The 11309-nt window shown below is 44.9% G+C and overlaps 1 protein-coding gene across 2 annotated transcripts in view; it reads right to left on the bottom strand.

Annotated features, from left to right (window-relative positions):
• Positions 1–269: 269 nt before the first annotated feature.
• LOC111950567 (H(+)/Cl(-) exchange transporter 5) overlaps positions 270–11309 on the bottom strand; it is a 26276-nt gene continuing 15236 nt past the window's right edge. For both annotated transcript variants that reach the window (XM_023968227.2, XM_023968226.2), the window contains exons 4-13: positions 5393–5492; positions 5087–5274; positions 4883–5005; positions 4576–4782; positions 4005–4085; positions 3304–3846; positions 2977–3163; positions 2417–2815; positions 1475–1691; positions 270–637 (exon numbers count right to left, since the gene is read on the bottom strand). In XM_023968227.2, coding sequence (XP_023823995.1) covers positions 547–637; positions 1475–1691; positions 2417–2815; positions 2977–3163; positions 3304–3846; positions 4005–4085; positions 4576–4782; positions 4883–5005; positions 5087–5274; positions 5393–5492 — 2136 coding nt within the window. In that variant the 3' untranslated portion in view covers positions 270–546. The remainder of the gene's footprint in view (positions 638–1474; positions 1692–2416; positions 2816–2976; positions 3164–3303; positions 3847–4004; positions 4086–4575; positions 4783–4882; positions 5006–5086; positions 5275–5392; positions 5493–11309) is intronic.

Below are 11309 nucleotides of genomic sequence, written 5' to 3'. Positions count from 1 at the left end.
TAAATATTTCAGGCAGACAGTGACTTCACAATTTCAACTGGTGATTATGATAGGTTGAAGCTGATTATTTCCACTCCTAGCTTAGTGATTGTATGGGGGTTAAGTTTTCAAACGGCAGTGGTTTGGCTTATACCTCAAAATTCCAGACTTGGTCTCAGCTCCTTTAGGATCCTTGGTAGCTCTAGAGACACATGCTATACCTGAACAACTGACGAGGAAGATCACTCCTGCTTATACGGCCAAGGAAAAAAATGTTCTCCCAGTTACCGACGGTCATTTAATAAGCCATAGGACTTTTTCCTAAATCCAGTTCATCGTTTGGGTCAATCCTGGAAAGCCAGCTTGCTGTTGAAGTGCAATGAATTCTCTGCCTCTATAGTTCTAATGAAGCGGCCAGTTGTCACGGCAATGCTTTCAAAAGTTGGAGGAAATCCACTAGTTAGACATGAACATAGTGCAATGGAGTTGGCCTGGAGACCGGCCTGGGTAAAAGCTGTGGTTCCACAGTGGTGTCTGGCCAAAGGTTCTGCAGCTGGTACTGAAGCATCAGTTGAAGAGGATCGAGTCTGGGTCCCGGTTGGCTATCTGGGCCACGTGCTTCAGAATGTCCTTCTTTGTGATAATCCCCAGCAACCGACTGCAAGATAGACAGGGACAAAATGTCAGAGGTCTGGACTTCTAACAATATACAAACTCTTTCACATAAGTAAGTTCTGTCAGCGTCTTCTTTTTTACCATTAAAATAACATAAAATTGATCAGAAAAACAGTGTAGACATTGTTAATGTTGTAAATGACTATTGTACCTGGAAACGGCTGATTTTTAATGGAATATCTACATAGGCGTACAGAGGCCCATTATCAGCATAATGGGTAATGAGTAGTACATAGCGTTGTACGACATCTTCAGTTTCTTGGCAATTTCTCGCATGGAATAGCCTTCATTTCTCAGAACAAGAATAGACTGACGAGTTTCAGAAGAAAGTTATTTGTTTCTGGCCATTTTGAGCCTGTAATCAAACCCACAAATGCTGATGCTCCAGATACTCAACTAGTCTAAAGAAGTCCAGTTTTATTGCTTCTTTAATCCAAACAACAGTATTCAGCTGTGCTAACATAATTGCAAAAGGGTTTTCTAATGATCAATTAGCCTTTTAAAATGATAAACTTGGATTAGCTAACACAACGTGCCATTGGAACACAGGAGTAATGGTTGCTGATAATGGGCCTCTGTACGCCTATGTAGATATTCCATAAAAAAATCAACCGTTTCCAGCTACAATAGTCATTTACAACATTAACAATGTCTGCACTGTTTTTCTGATCAATTTGATGTTATTTTAATGGACAAAAAAATGGAGCTTTTCTTTAAAAAACAAGAACATTTCTAAGTGACCCCAAACTTTTGAATGGTAGTATATAGAGAAGTAGTGGTTCCTAGCTACATAGCTAGTTCTCAGTAGCAGGAGCTTTACCCATTGTGTGTGATGAGGCAYTGGCGCAGGCCCAGCTTCCTGAAGATGTCCACCACAATGTCCATGGCGGTGTGGTCTGTGACRGTGAAGGGACTAAGGTCCATGATGCCCCGAAGCTTCAGAGGAGGGGGGCTGCTGGGGGGCTGAGGGGGCGTGTACTCTGTGAAGAAGATCCTCGAGGTGCTCACTATCCCATCCTGACGCTGCCTGGCATTATCTGAGAGGGGAGAGAGGGTTTTACAGGGGAGTGGCAGAGACAAATAGACCAGAAAGGTGTTAAATACACTGCTAATGACATTGAGTACGTTTACATAATAATCAGTAATAATTCGATATTAAACTGATTACGGCAGTAGGCAGATTACATTAGTCACTTTAACACCTTGCTCCGCTTATCTTAAAATCGGCGTAATGTCATAATCGAAGTAAGCATACGCCGATTAAAACACCTTTTGAATTATTAGGACATGTAAACACCTTAATCCGCGTTCCAGCGGTATATTTGATCTACGGATGTGCCGGCGCCAGCTGAGCGAGCCTCCCTCTCTAGCGCGAGTGAGGTTGAGTTCAGAACAACTGAATGTATGCACCTTAGAAATAGTTTTAACATACAAACTTTATATGTTCCGACTCAAATATGCGTTCCAAAAATAACATGGCCGCTGTGGGAAAAAAAGTTTATTTTGATTTGCCGATTTTCTGCATTGATCAGAGTGCCACCAGGTAGCCTGATTTCATGTGTCCATGTAAACAAGACAATTAGGGAAATCGCTCTTCTTGCAAAGCACGTAAACGTTTCAATCAAACCATCATATTCATGTGACCGTCCACGATAATTGCCTTATTGTGCCCATGTAACCACCCTCAGCTATGATGACAACGAACACGTTGGTCAAAAGCCAGCACCTAGCGCGACACAGGACGATGACCCATCATCCATACCTATGGAGATGGTGAGGTCCCTGCGCAGCACGAAGCCCACCAGGCGCTGGGACTCATGGGAGACCACCACGGGGAAGCCGCTGTAGGTGGTCTCTGTGATCATGGTCTCCACGTCCTCTACCGTCATGCCGTCCTGGGTCAGTACGGAGAGMGGCGGGTCACTGCGACGCGGCCGCATCACGTCCATGGCCAGGGTCTTATGACTGAACTCCTCCTTGGCCTCCAGGAAGGGGTAACCGTTGAGGCGGATGTGTGCCTCGTAGATGCCCTCGCGCCCGATGGCGTCCGCCACCCACTTGCTGGTCATGGCCGCGGCCATCAGGGGCACGATGTACTCCAGCCCTCCGGTCAGCTCGAACATGATGACCACCAGGGATACGGTCATGCGGGTCACCCCACCTGTGGGCACAGAGAGAGGGCTGGAGGCAGAAGTCTCGAGGCTATGCCTAATGTTGACATTTAACCAGGAACAAAGGAGCTCAGAGTAAAGACAAAACCAAGTGAAGCAAACACTCTTAGACATGCAAGGTGCCAACATACAGCACTCTTGAAGCCCTTACCTAAGCAAGCAGCAGCCCCCACCATGGCGTACAGGCCTGGGGTGATGCAGTCAGCACCAGGAGAACACCAGCCCCTGAAGATCGCCCAGTCGTGGTGGTAGTAGGCCAGCTGCTCCATGCCTATACCCAGCAGCCTGCCTGCAATCGCCCCCACTGCCATACTAGGAATGAACAGCCCAGAAGGAACCTGGAGGAACGGAAAGACATGATTTATATAAACTACTCAAATCCCATCGAAGAGCTCGCATTGAAATCATACAAGTAAGCGGTGACATCTCTGGACAGATGTGCCATACAGACAGGCTATGGTAGAAGGTCCTCTCGTACCTTCATGCCGAAGGTAACCACGGTGATGAGCATCTTAAAGACGAGGGCCAGGGACAGCTGCCACATGGCCGTGTAGACATCATCTCCAGCCGGACGGTCCGGCAGCTCGTTGCTGCTCTTGGTGACGTTGGCGTTGTCATAGTTACACAGCTTGGAGGAGTCCAGCAGGCCACAGTCGTTGAAGAGCTCAGAGATGAGCTCGCTGGTGCTGGTGCGGGTGTAGCTGTTAGGGAAAGCCACCACCGCCGTGACCGCGGTGACAACCAGCACCTCCAGGACCGGGTAGCGGCCCAGCCACGTGGTCTTGCGCCGCCGGCACCACGCGATGTTGGCTCGGATGAAGAAGGCGCCCCAGATGCCGCCGAAGATGCCAAGGAGGACAAAGGGTACGAGCTCCAGGAGGTGCCAGGGGGTGTGGAACTCCACGTAGAACAGCACCAGGCGGCTGTTGCCAAACGGGTTGATGGAGCGCAGGGTGAAGGCTGCCACCAGGGCCGCGAAGAACGACCGCCACAGGGTCTTCAGAGGGAAGTAGTAGCTCACCTGACAGGGCCATGAGGAGACGGACAGTTACACAGTGACCATAGTCAAAATGTCAACATTGGAATTGAATGTTCAATTTAACTTGAAGAGTAGTTCAACTTGAATCAGAAAGCACATAGATTTGCATAAGAAGAAGAAGAAGCCAAGGCGCTTCTCACCTCTTCCAGACTGAAGAGCACTCCTCCTATGGGCGCACCGAAAGCCACAGACACACCAACGGCAGCAGCAGCAGATAGAACCTGACACAAACAACCGAGGAGGAAGATGATCAGTGTCCTTACACTAAGCCTTTATAGCACAGCAACAAAGCTGAATAACAGCTCATATAATGCCGCGAATCAATGCCAAATATCTCTGTGTTGGAAATTACATCTCAGGCGCAGTGTTTACAGGATTGAGAACGATAATTGTTGGCACCGCACTTCCATTCGCACTAGCTCGCTGTGGCAGGGGAGAACAAGCATCACCTTGGGGGTATATGTTTATTGAAATCGTAAACCCACGAGACCATCTACAGGCTATTTATACTTTCATGGGGGTTTCCCGTGCTGAGTCTGACTTGAAGGCTCTCTCAAATTCTTTTGACACGGCGTCAATGCAAAACAACATCGGTGTTTCTAGTTTTTGGAATTTGTGTCAGTTCCTTGAAAAAGACTGTCAAAGGTTAACCTGTCCCTCCATATAAAACGTGTAGACGTTTGTGAATAGCCCACTGCTATTGCTCCTCACCTCTCTGCGCTTGGCCTCGTTCTTACGGTACTTGGTGAACAGGTGGCATAGGATGTTGCCACAGCAGCAGGCCACGTGGACCAGGGGCCCCTCCTTCCCCAGGCTGAGCCCTGATGACACAGCCAGGACCAGGGTGATGGTCTTGATTATCAGGGTCCACTTCCCCAGGTACCCTCGGATGATGAACCCACTCAATATGGTTTTGATCTGGGGGAGAAAATAAATAGCATATGGGTAAATGAACCACGGCATTTGTCCTCTTTCAAAAGACATATCAAATAAGGCAAGAGGCATAAAGTAGTCGTACCTCTGGGATTCCAGAGCCACAGGCATAGGGGGCGAAGGCCCTGACCAGTGTCACAGCCAGGAAGGAAAATAGTAGAGCCCAGCACACGTACATTAGGTAGTTCATAATGTACGCAAAGGGACCCTGCAGAGAGAAATTTCACAATAAGACTGACCAAAATAAATCACGTAAAACAATGGGTCGAGTAGTACAATTTTAACCCACCTCTGTTGTGCCAATGATGAGCTCGGCCCAGCTTTTCCACTGGGGACACTTGTCCCTCTCCTGGAAGGTGGTCTCGTTGGAGGTCCAACAGCAGTGCTCATGATTGAACCAGAACCCGTTCAGACAAACCCCTTCCTTGAGGTCTGTCATCCAGTGGGCTGAAATGTCGATCCCACCTGCCAAAGCACCTGGAATAGATCACAACACTATCAATGGTTTCCAGGGCGTTGCTGTGCGGGGTTTAGTAGAAGGGATCAAATGAAAAAAAAGTCTAATCATAAACAGTCTGTATCCGTTTAGACTGACCTGACATGAGTCCAATCAGCAGCATGAGCAGCCATCCAGAGAAGGCATCACTGACACTCTTCACCAGCGCCCATGTGGACTCTTTGCTTTTACTGGTAATCTACAGAGAAAGAGATAAATATTCAGCTGGGCTGAAGCGCGTTTCGGTATACCCTTTTTCCATTGTCCACTCTTCCAAGATCTCGCCGAGCCAATCGAACCCAATGCTGACATTGACAAATTAAACAGAGAATTGGAACAATAAAGAAAGAGACTGGCCAATTCTGGCATTCTATTGGAGTATCCCTCAGGGGCTTAGAATTAACAAGGCTGCTTTGTCTTCGAAGACAGTCATTTAATGCAGAGACGGGACAATATTTTGAACAAATGCTCTCTAGATTCTCATGTTGCTTGTCATTGCAAAGACTAAAGCAGAGATAGAGATAATGTGACAGAGTGCTACTACAGAGTGATTTTTTTTTTAACCCTTATTGCTCCCCAATTTCGTGGTATCCAATTGGTAGTTACAGTCTTGTCTCATCGCGGCCTCGGGAGAGGCGAAGGTCGAGAGCAGTGCGTCCCCCGAAACACAACCCAACCAAGCCGCACCACTTCTTGACACAATTCTCACTTAACCCGGAAGCCAGCCGCACCAATGTGTCGGAGGAAACACCGTGCACCGCCAGGTTTTCTTGAGGGCTTGAACACAGCCTGCAACGCGGTTAGCCATTGTGGCTGGGGCTGCGGATTTTCCTGGGCTTGTGACTGGCTAGATCCCTGCTGTTTGTTGTTGTGTTCAATCTTCCCTGTGACCTGCCCTGTCTGGAACTGTGAGGAGTGACAGCTTAACCTACGTTGCTACCATGACAAAGACCAAAGCCAGCGGGAGTACCACTGAGGATAGTGGTGTCTATCACAGGTGAAGGATATTTAAAATGAACAGAAAGGAGTTCTACCAGCAGTTGTTACAACAACAAGAAAATTGCTTCAAGTTTTTGACCAAATACTGGTGGAGTCAACTAATAAATGAATAGATGACCTGACCAGAGAGGTTCAGTACCTGAAGAACAACTTGCAGTTCTCCCAGGGTCAGCTCGATGAGTTTAAACATGAGAACGGCAAGACGACAGCAATCAGTAAGCCATTGCGAGAGAACATCAGTTCCGTATGTGAATCCATGATAACAATGACAGAGAAATCAGATTCTCGAGGGAAAATCAAGGCGGAACAACATTGCTGTGGACGGAATTGTAGAATCTCCACATGAGACCTGGACGGAGTCGGAGGACAAAGTGAGGGAAATGATCTCGGAGAATCTAAAGACGGACCACAGGAATATTGAGGTGGAGCGAGCCCACAGGACTGTGAAACCCACCACTGGCCCAAGTGACACTGGCCCAGGCCGATAGTGGTCAAGTTCCTGAGGTTCAAGGACAAGGTAGGTGTTCTAGAAAGAGCCAAGAACATGATCGGAAGGTACATCWTCCTCAAYGAGGACTATCCTGAAGCTCTGCKCCAGAAGAGGAAAGAACTTATCCCAGTCATGAAAGCTGCCAGAGCGAGTGGGGACATTACTTACATCTGCTATGACAGGCTCATTGTCCCAAAAGCCTGGAAGGGATGAGAGAGCCAAGCCTACGTGTTCATAGCTTCAACCCCGCAGCGCACACACTTATATCAACTTGCTTTGTTTGCTCTTTTCTGTATTATGTCTATATCTGATAAGCCACCCAGGAAAGAGCTGAAAATAGCCCATTTTACTATATGTAGCCTTAGAAATAAGGTAAATAAAATCACAAACTTGCTAACATCAGATAACATTCATATATTAGCTATTTCTGAGACTCACTTAGATAATTAATTTGATGATACAGCAGTAGCAATAAAAGGATATAACATCTATAGAAGAGACAACTGGTTATAGGGGAGGTGTTGCTGTATACACGGTTGAAGTCTGAAGTTTACATGCACCTTAGCCAATTACATTTAAACTCTGTTTATCACAATTCCTGACATTTAACCCGAGTAAAAATTCCCTGTCTAGGTCAGTTAGGATCACCACTTTATTTTAAGAATGTGAAATGTCAGAATAATAGTAGAGAGAATGATTTATTTCAGCTTTAATTTCTTTCATCACATTCCCAGTGGGTCAGAAGTTTGCATACACTCAATTCGTTTTGCCTTTAAATTGCCTTTAAATTGTTTAACTTGGTTCAAACATTTCGGGTAGCCTTCCACAAGCTTCCCACAATAAGTTGGGTGAATTTCGGCCCATTCCTCCTGACAGAGCTGGTGTAACTGAGTCAGGTTTGTAGGCCATGCTTTTTCAGTTCTGCCCACAAATTTTCTATGGGATTGAAGTCAGGGCGTTGTGATGGCCACTCCAATACCTTGACTTTGTTGTCCTTAAGCCATTTTGCCACAACTTTGGAAGTATGCTTGGGGTCATTGTCCATTTGGAAGACCCATTTGCAACCAAGCTTTAACTTCCTGACTGATGTCTTGAGATGTTGCTTCAATATATCCACATCATTTTGCTTACTCATGATGCCATCTACTTTGTGAAGGCCACCAGTCCCTCCTGCAGCAAAGCACCCCCACAACATGATGCTGCCACCCCCGTGCTTCACGGTTGGGATGGTGTTCTTCGTCCTGCAAGCTTCCCCCTTTTTCCTCCAAACATAACGATGGTCATTATGGCCAAACAGTTCTATTTTTGTTTCATCAGACCAGACGGCATTACTCCAAAAAGTACAATCTTTGTCCCCATGTGCAGTTGCAAACCGTAGTCTGGCTTTTTATGGTGGTTTTGGAGCAGTGGCTTCTTCCTTGCGGAGCGGCCTTTCAGGTTATGTCGATATAGGACTCGTTTTACTGTGGATATAGATACTTTTGTACTTGTTTCCTCCAGCATTTTCACAAGGTCCTTTGCTGTTGTTCTGGGATTGATTTGCACATTTCGCACCAAAGTACATTCATCTCTAGGAGACAGAACGTGTCTCCTTCCTGAGCGGTATGACGGCTGAGTGGTCCCATGGTGTTTATACTTGCGTACTATTGTTTGTACAGATGAACGTGGTACCTTCAGGCGTTTGGAAATTGCTCCCAATGATGAACCAGACTTGCGAAAAAAAAGAAAAGAATTCTGAGGTCTTGGCTGATTTCTTTTGATTTTCCCATGATGTCAAACAAAGAGGCACTGCGTTTGAAGGTAGGCCTTGAAATACATCCTCAGGTACACCTCCAATTGACACAAATTATCAGAAGTTTCTAAAGCCATGACATAATTTTCTGGAATTTTCCAAGCTGTTTAAAGGCACAGTCAACTTAATGTACGTAAACTTCTGACCCACTGGAATTGTAATACAGTGAACTATAAGTTAAATAATCTGTCTAAACAACTGTGGAAAAATTACTTGTGTCATGCACAAAATAGATGTCCTAACCGACTTGCCAAAATATAGTTTGTTAAAAAGAAATTTGTGGAGTGGTTGAAAAACGAGTTTTAATGACTCCAACCTAAGTGTATGTAAACTTCCGACTGTTTATATATTTTTTTTTCCCCCCAGAGCCATATCTCTGTAATGCTTAGAGAAGATCTTATGTCAAGTGTTATTGAAGTGTTGTGGTTGCAGGTTCACTTGGCACATCTAAATGATTTTCTTTTGGGGTGTTGCTATAGACCACTAAGTGCTAACAGTCAGTATCTAAATAATGTGTGTGAAATGCTTGATAGTGTATGTGATGTAAACAGAGGTCTACTTTCTTGCTCTCGCCAGAAGAGGAAAGAACTTATCCCAGTCATGAAAGCTGGCAGAGCGAGTGGGGACATTACTTACATCTGCTATGACAGGCTCATTGTCCCAAAAGCCTGGAAGGGATGAGAGAGCCAAGCCTACGTGTTCATAGCTTCAACCCCGCAGCGCACACACTTATATCAACTTGCTTGTTTGCTCTTTTCTGTATTATGTCTATATCTGATAAGCCACCCAGGAAAGAGCTGAAAATAGCCCATTTTACATATGTAGCCTTAGAAATAAGGTAAATAAAACACAAACTTGCTAACACAGATAACATTCATATATTAGCTATTTCTGACTCACTTAGATAATTAATTTGATGATACAGCAGTAGCAATAAAAGGATATAACATCTATAGAAGAGACAACTGGTTATAGGGAGGTGTTGCTGTATACACGGTTGAAGTCTGAAGTTTACATGCACCTTAGCCAATTACATTTAAACTCTGTTTATCACAATTCCTGACATTTAACCGAGTAAAATTCCCTGTCTAGGTCATAGGATCACCACTTTATTTTAAGAATGTGAAATTCAGAATAATAGTAGAGAGAATGATTTATTTCAGCTTTAATTTCTTTCATCACATTCCCAGTGGGTCAGAAGTTTGCATACACTCAATTCGTTTTGCCTTTAAATTGCCTTTAAATTGTTAACTTGGTTCAAACATTTCGGGTAGCCTTCCACAAGCTTCCCACAATAAGTTGGGTGAATTCGGCCCATTCCTCCTGACAGAGCTGGTGTAACTGAGTCAGGTTTGTAGGCCATGCTTTTTCAGTTCTGCCCACAAATTTTCTATGGGATTGAAGTCAGGGCGTTGTGATGGCCACTCCAATACCTTGACTTTGTTGTCCTTAAGCCATTTTGCCACAACTTTGGAAGTATGCTTGAGGTCATTGTCCATTTGGAAGACCCATTGCAACCAAGCTTAACTTCCTGACTGATGTCTTGAGATGTTGCTTCAATATATCCACATCATTTTGCTTACTCATGATGCCATCTACTTTGTGAAGGCCACCAGTCCCTCCTGCAGCAAAGCACCCCCACAACATGATGCTGCCACCCCCGTGCTTCACGGTTGGATGGTGTTCTTCGTCTGCAAGCTTCCCCCTTTTCCTCCAAACATAACGATGGTCATTATGGCCAAACAGTTCTATTTTTGTTTCATCAGACCAGACGGCATTACTCCAAAAAGTACAATCTTTGTCCCCATGTGCAGTTGCAAACCGTAGTCTGGCTTTTTATGGTGGTTTTGGAGCAGTGGCTTCTTCCTTGCGGAGCGGCCTTCAGGTTATGTCATATAGGACTCGTTTTACTGTGGATATAGATACTTTTGTACTTGTTTCCTCCAGCATTTTCACAAGGTCCTTTGCTGTTGTTCTGGGATTGATTTGCACATTTCGCACCAAAGTACATTCATCTCTAGGAGACAGAACGTGTCTCCTTCCTGAGCGGTATGACGGCTGAGTGGTCCCATGGTGTTTATACTTGCGTACTATTGTTTGTACAGATGAACGTGGTACCTTCAGGCGTTTGGAAATTGCTCCAATGATGAACCAGACTTGCGAAAAAAGAAAAGAATTCTGAGGTCTTGGCTGATTTCTTTTGATTTCCCATGATGTCAAACAAAGAGGCACTGCGTTTGAAGGTAGGCCTTGAAATACATCCTCAGGTACACCTCCAATTGACACAAATTATCAGAAGTTTCTAAAGCCATGACATAATTTTCTGGAATTTTCCAAGCTGTTTAAAGGCACAGTCAACTTAATGTACGTAAACTTCTGACCCACTGGAATTGTAATACAGTGAACTATAAGTTAAATAATCTGTCTAAACAACTGTGGAAAAATTACTTGTGTCATGCACCAAATAGATGTCCTAACCGACTTGCCAAAATATAGTTTGTTAAAAAGAAATTTGTGGAGTGGTTGAAAACGAGTTTTAATGACTCCAACCTAAGTGTATGTAAACTTCCGACTGTTATATATATTTTTTCCCCCAGAGCCATATCTCTGTAATGCTTAGAGAAGATCTTATGTCAATGTTATTGAAGTTGTGTGGTTGCAGGTTCACTTGGCACATCTAAATGATTTTCTTTTGGGGTGTTGCTATAGACCACTAAGTGCTAACAGTCAGTATC

The sequence above is a fragment of the Salvelinus sp. IW2-2015 genome, linkage group LG23 (assembly GCF_002910315.2).
Source record: "Salvelinus sp. IW2-2015 linkage group LG23, ASM291031v2, whole genome shotgun sequence".
Classification (NCBI taxonomy): domain Eukaryota; kingdom Metazoa; phylum Chordata; class Actinopteri; order Salmoniformes; family Salmonidae; genus Salvelinus; species Salvelinus sp. IW2-2015.
This window is presented reverse-complemented; position numbering and strand designations above follow the sequence as displayed.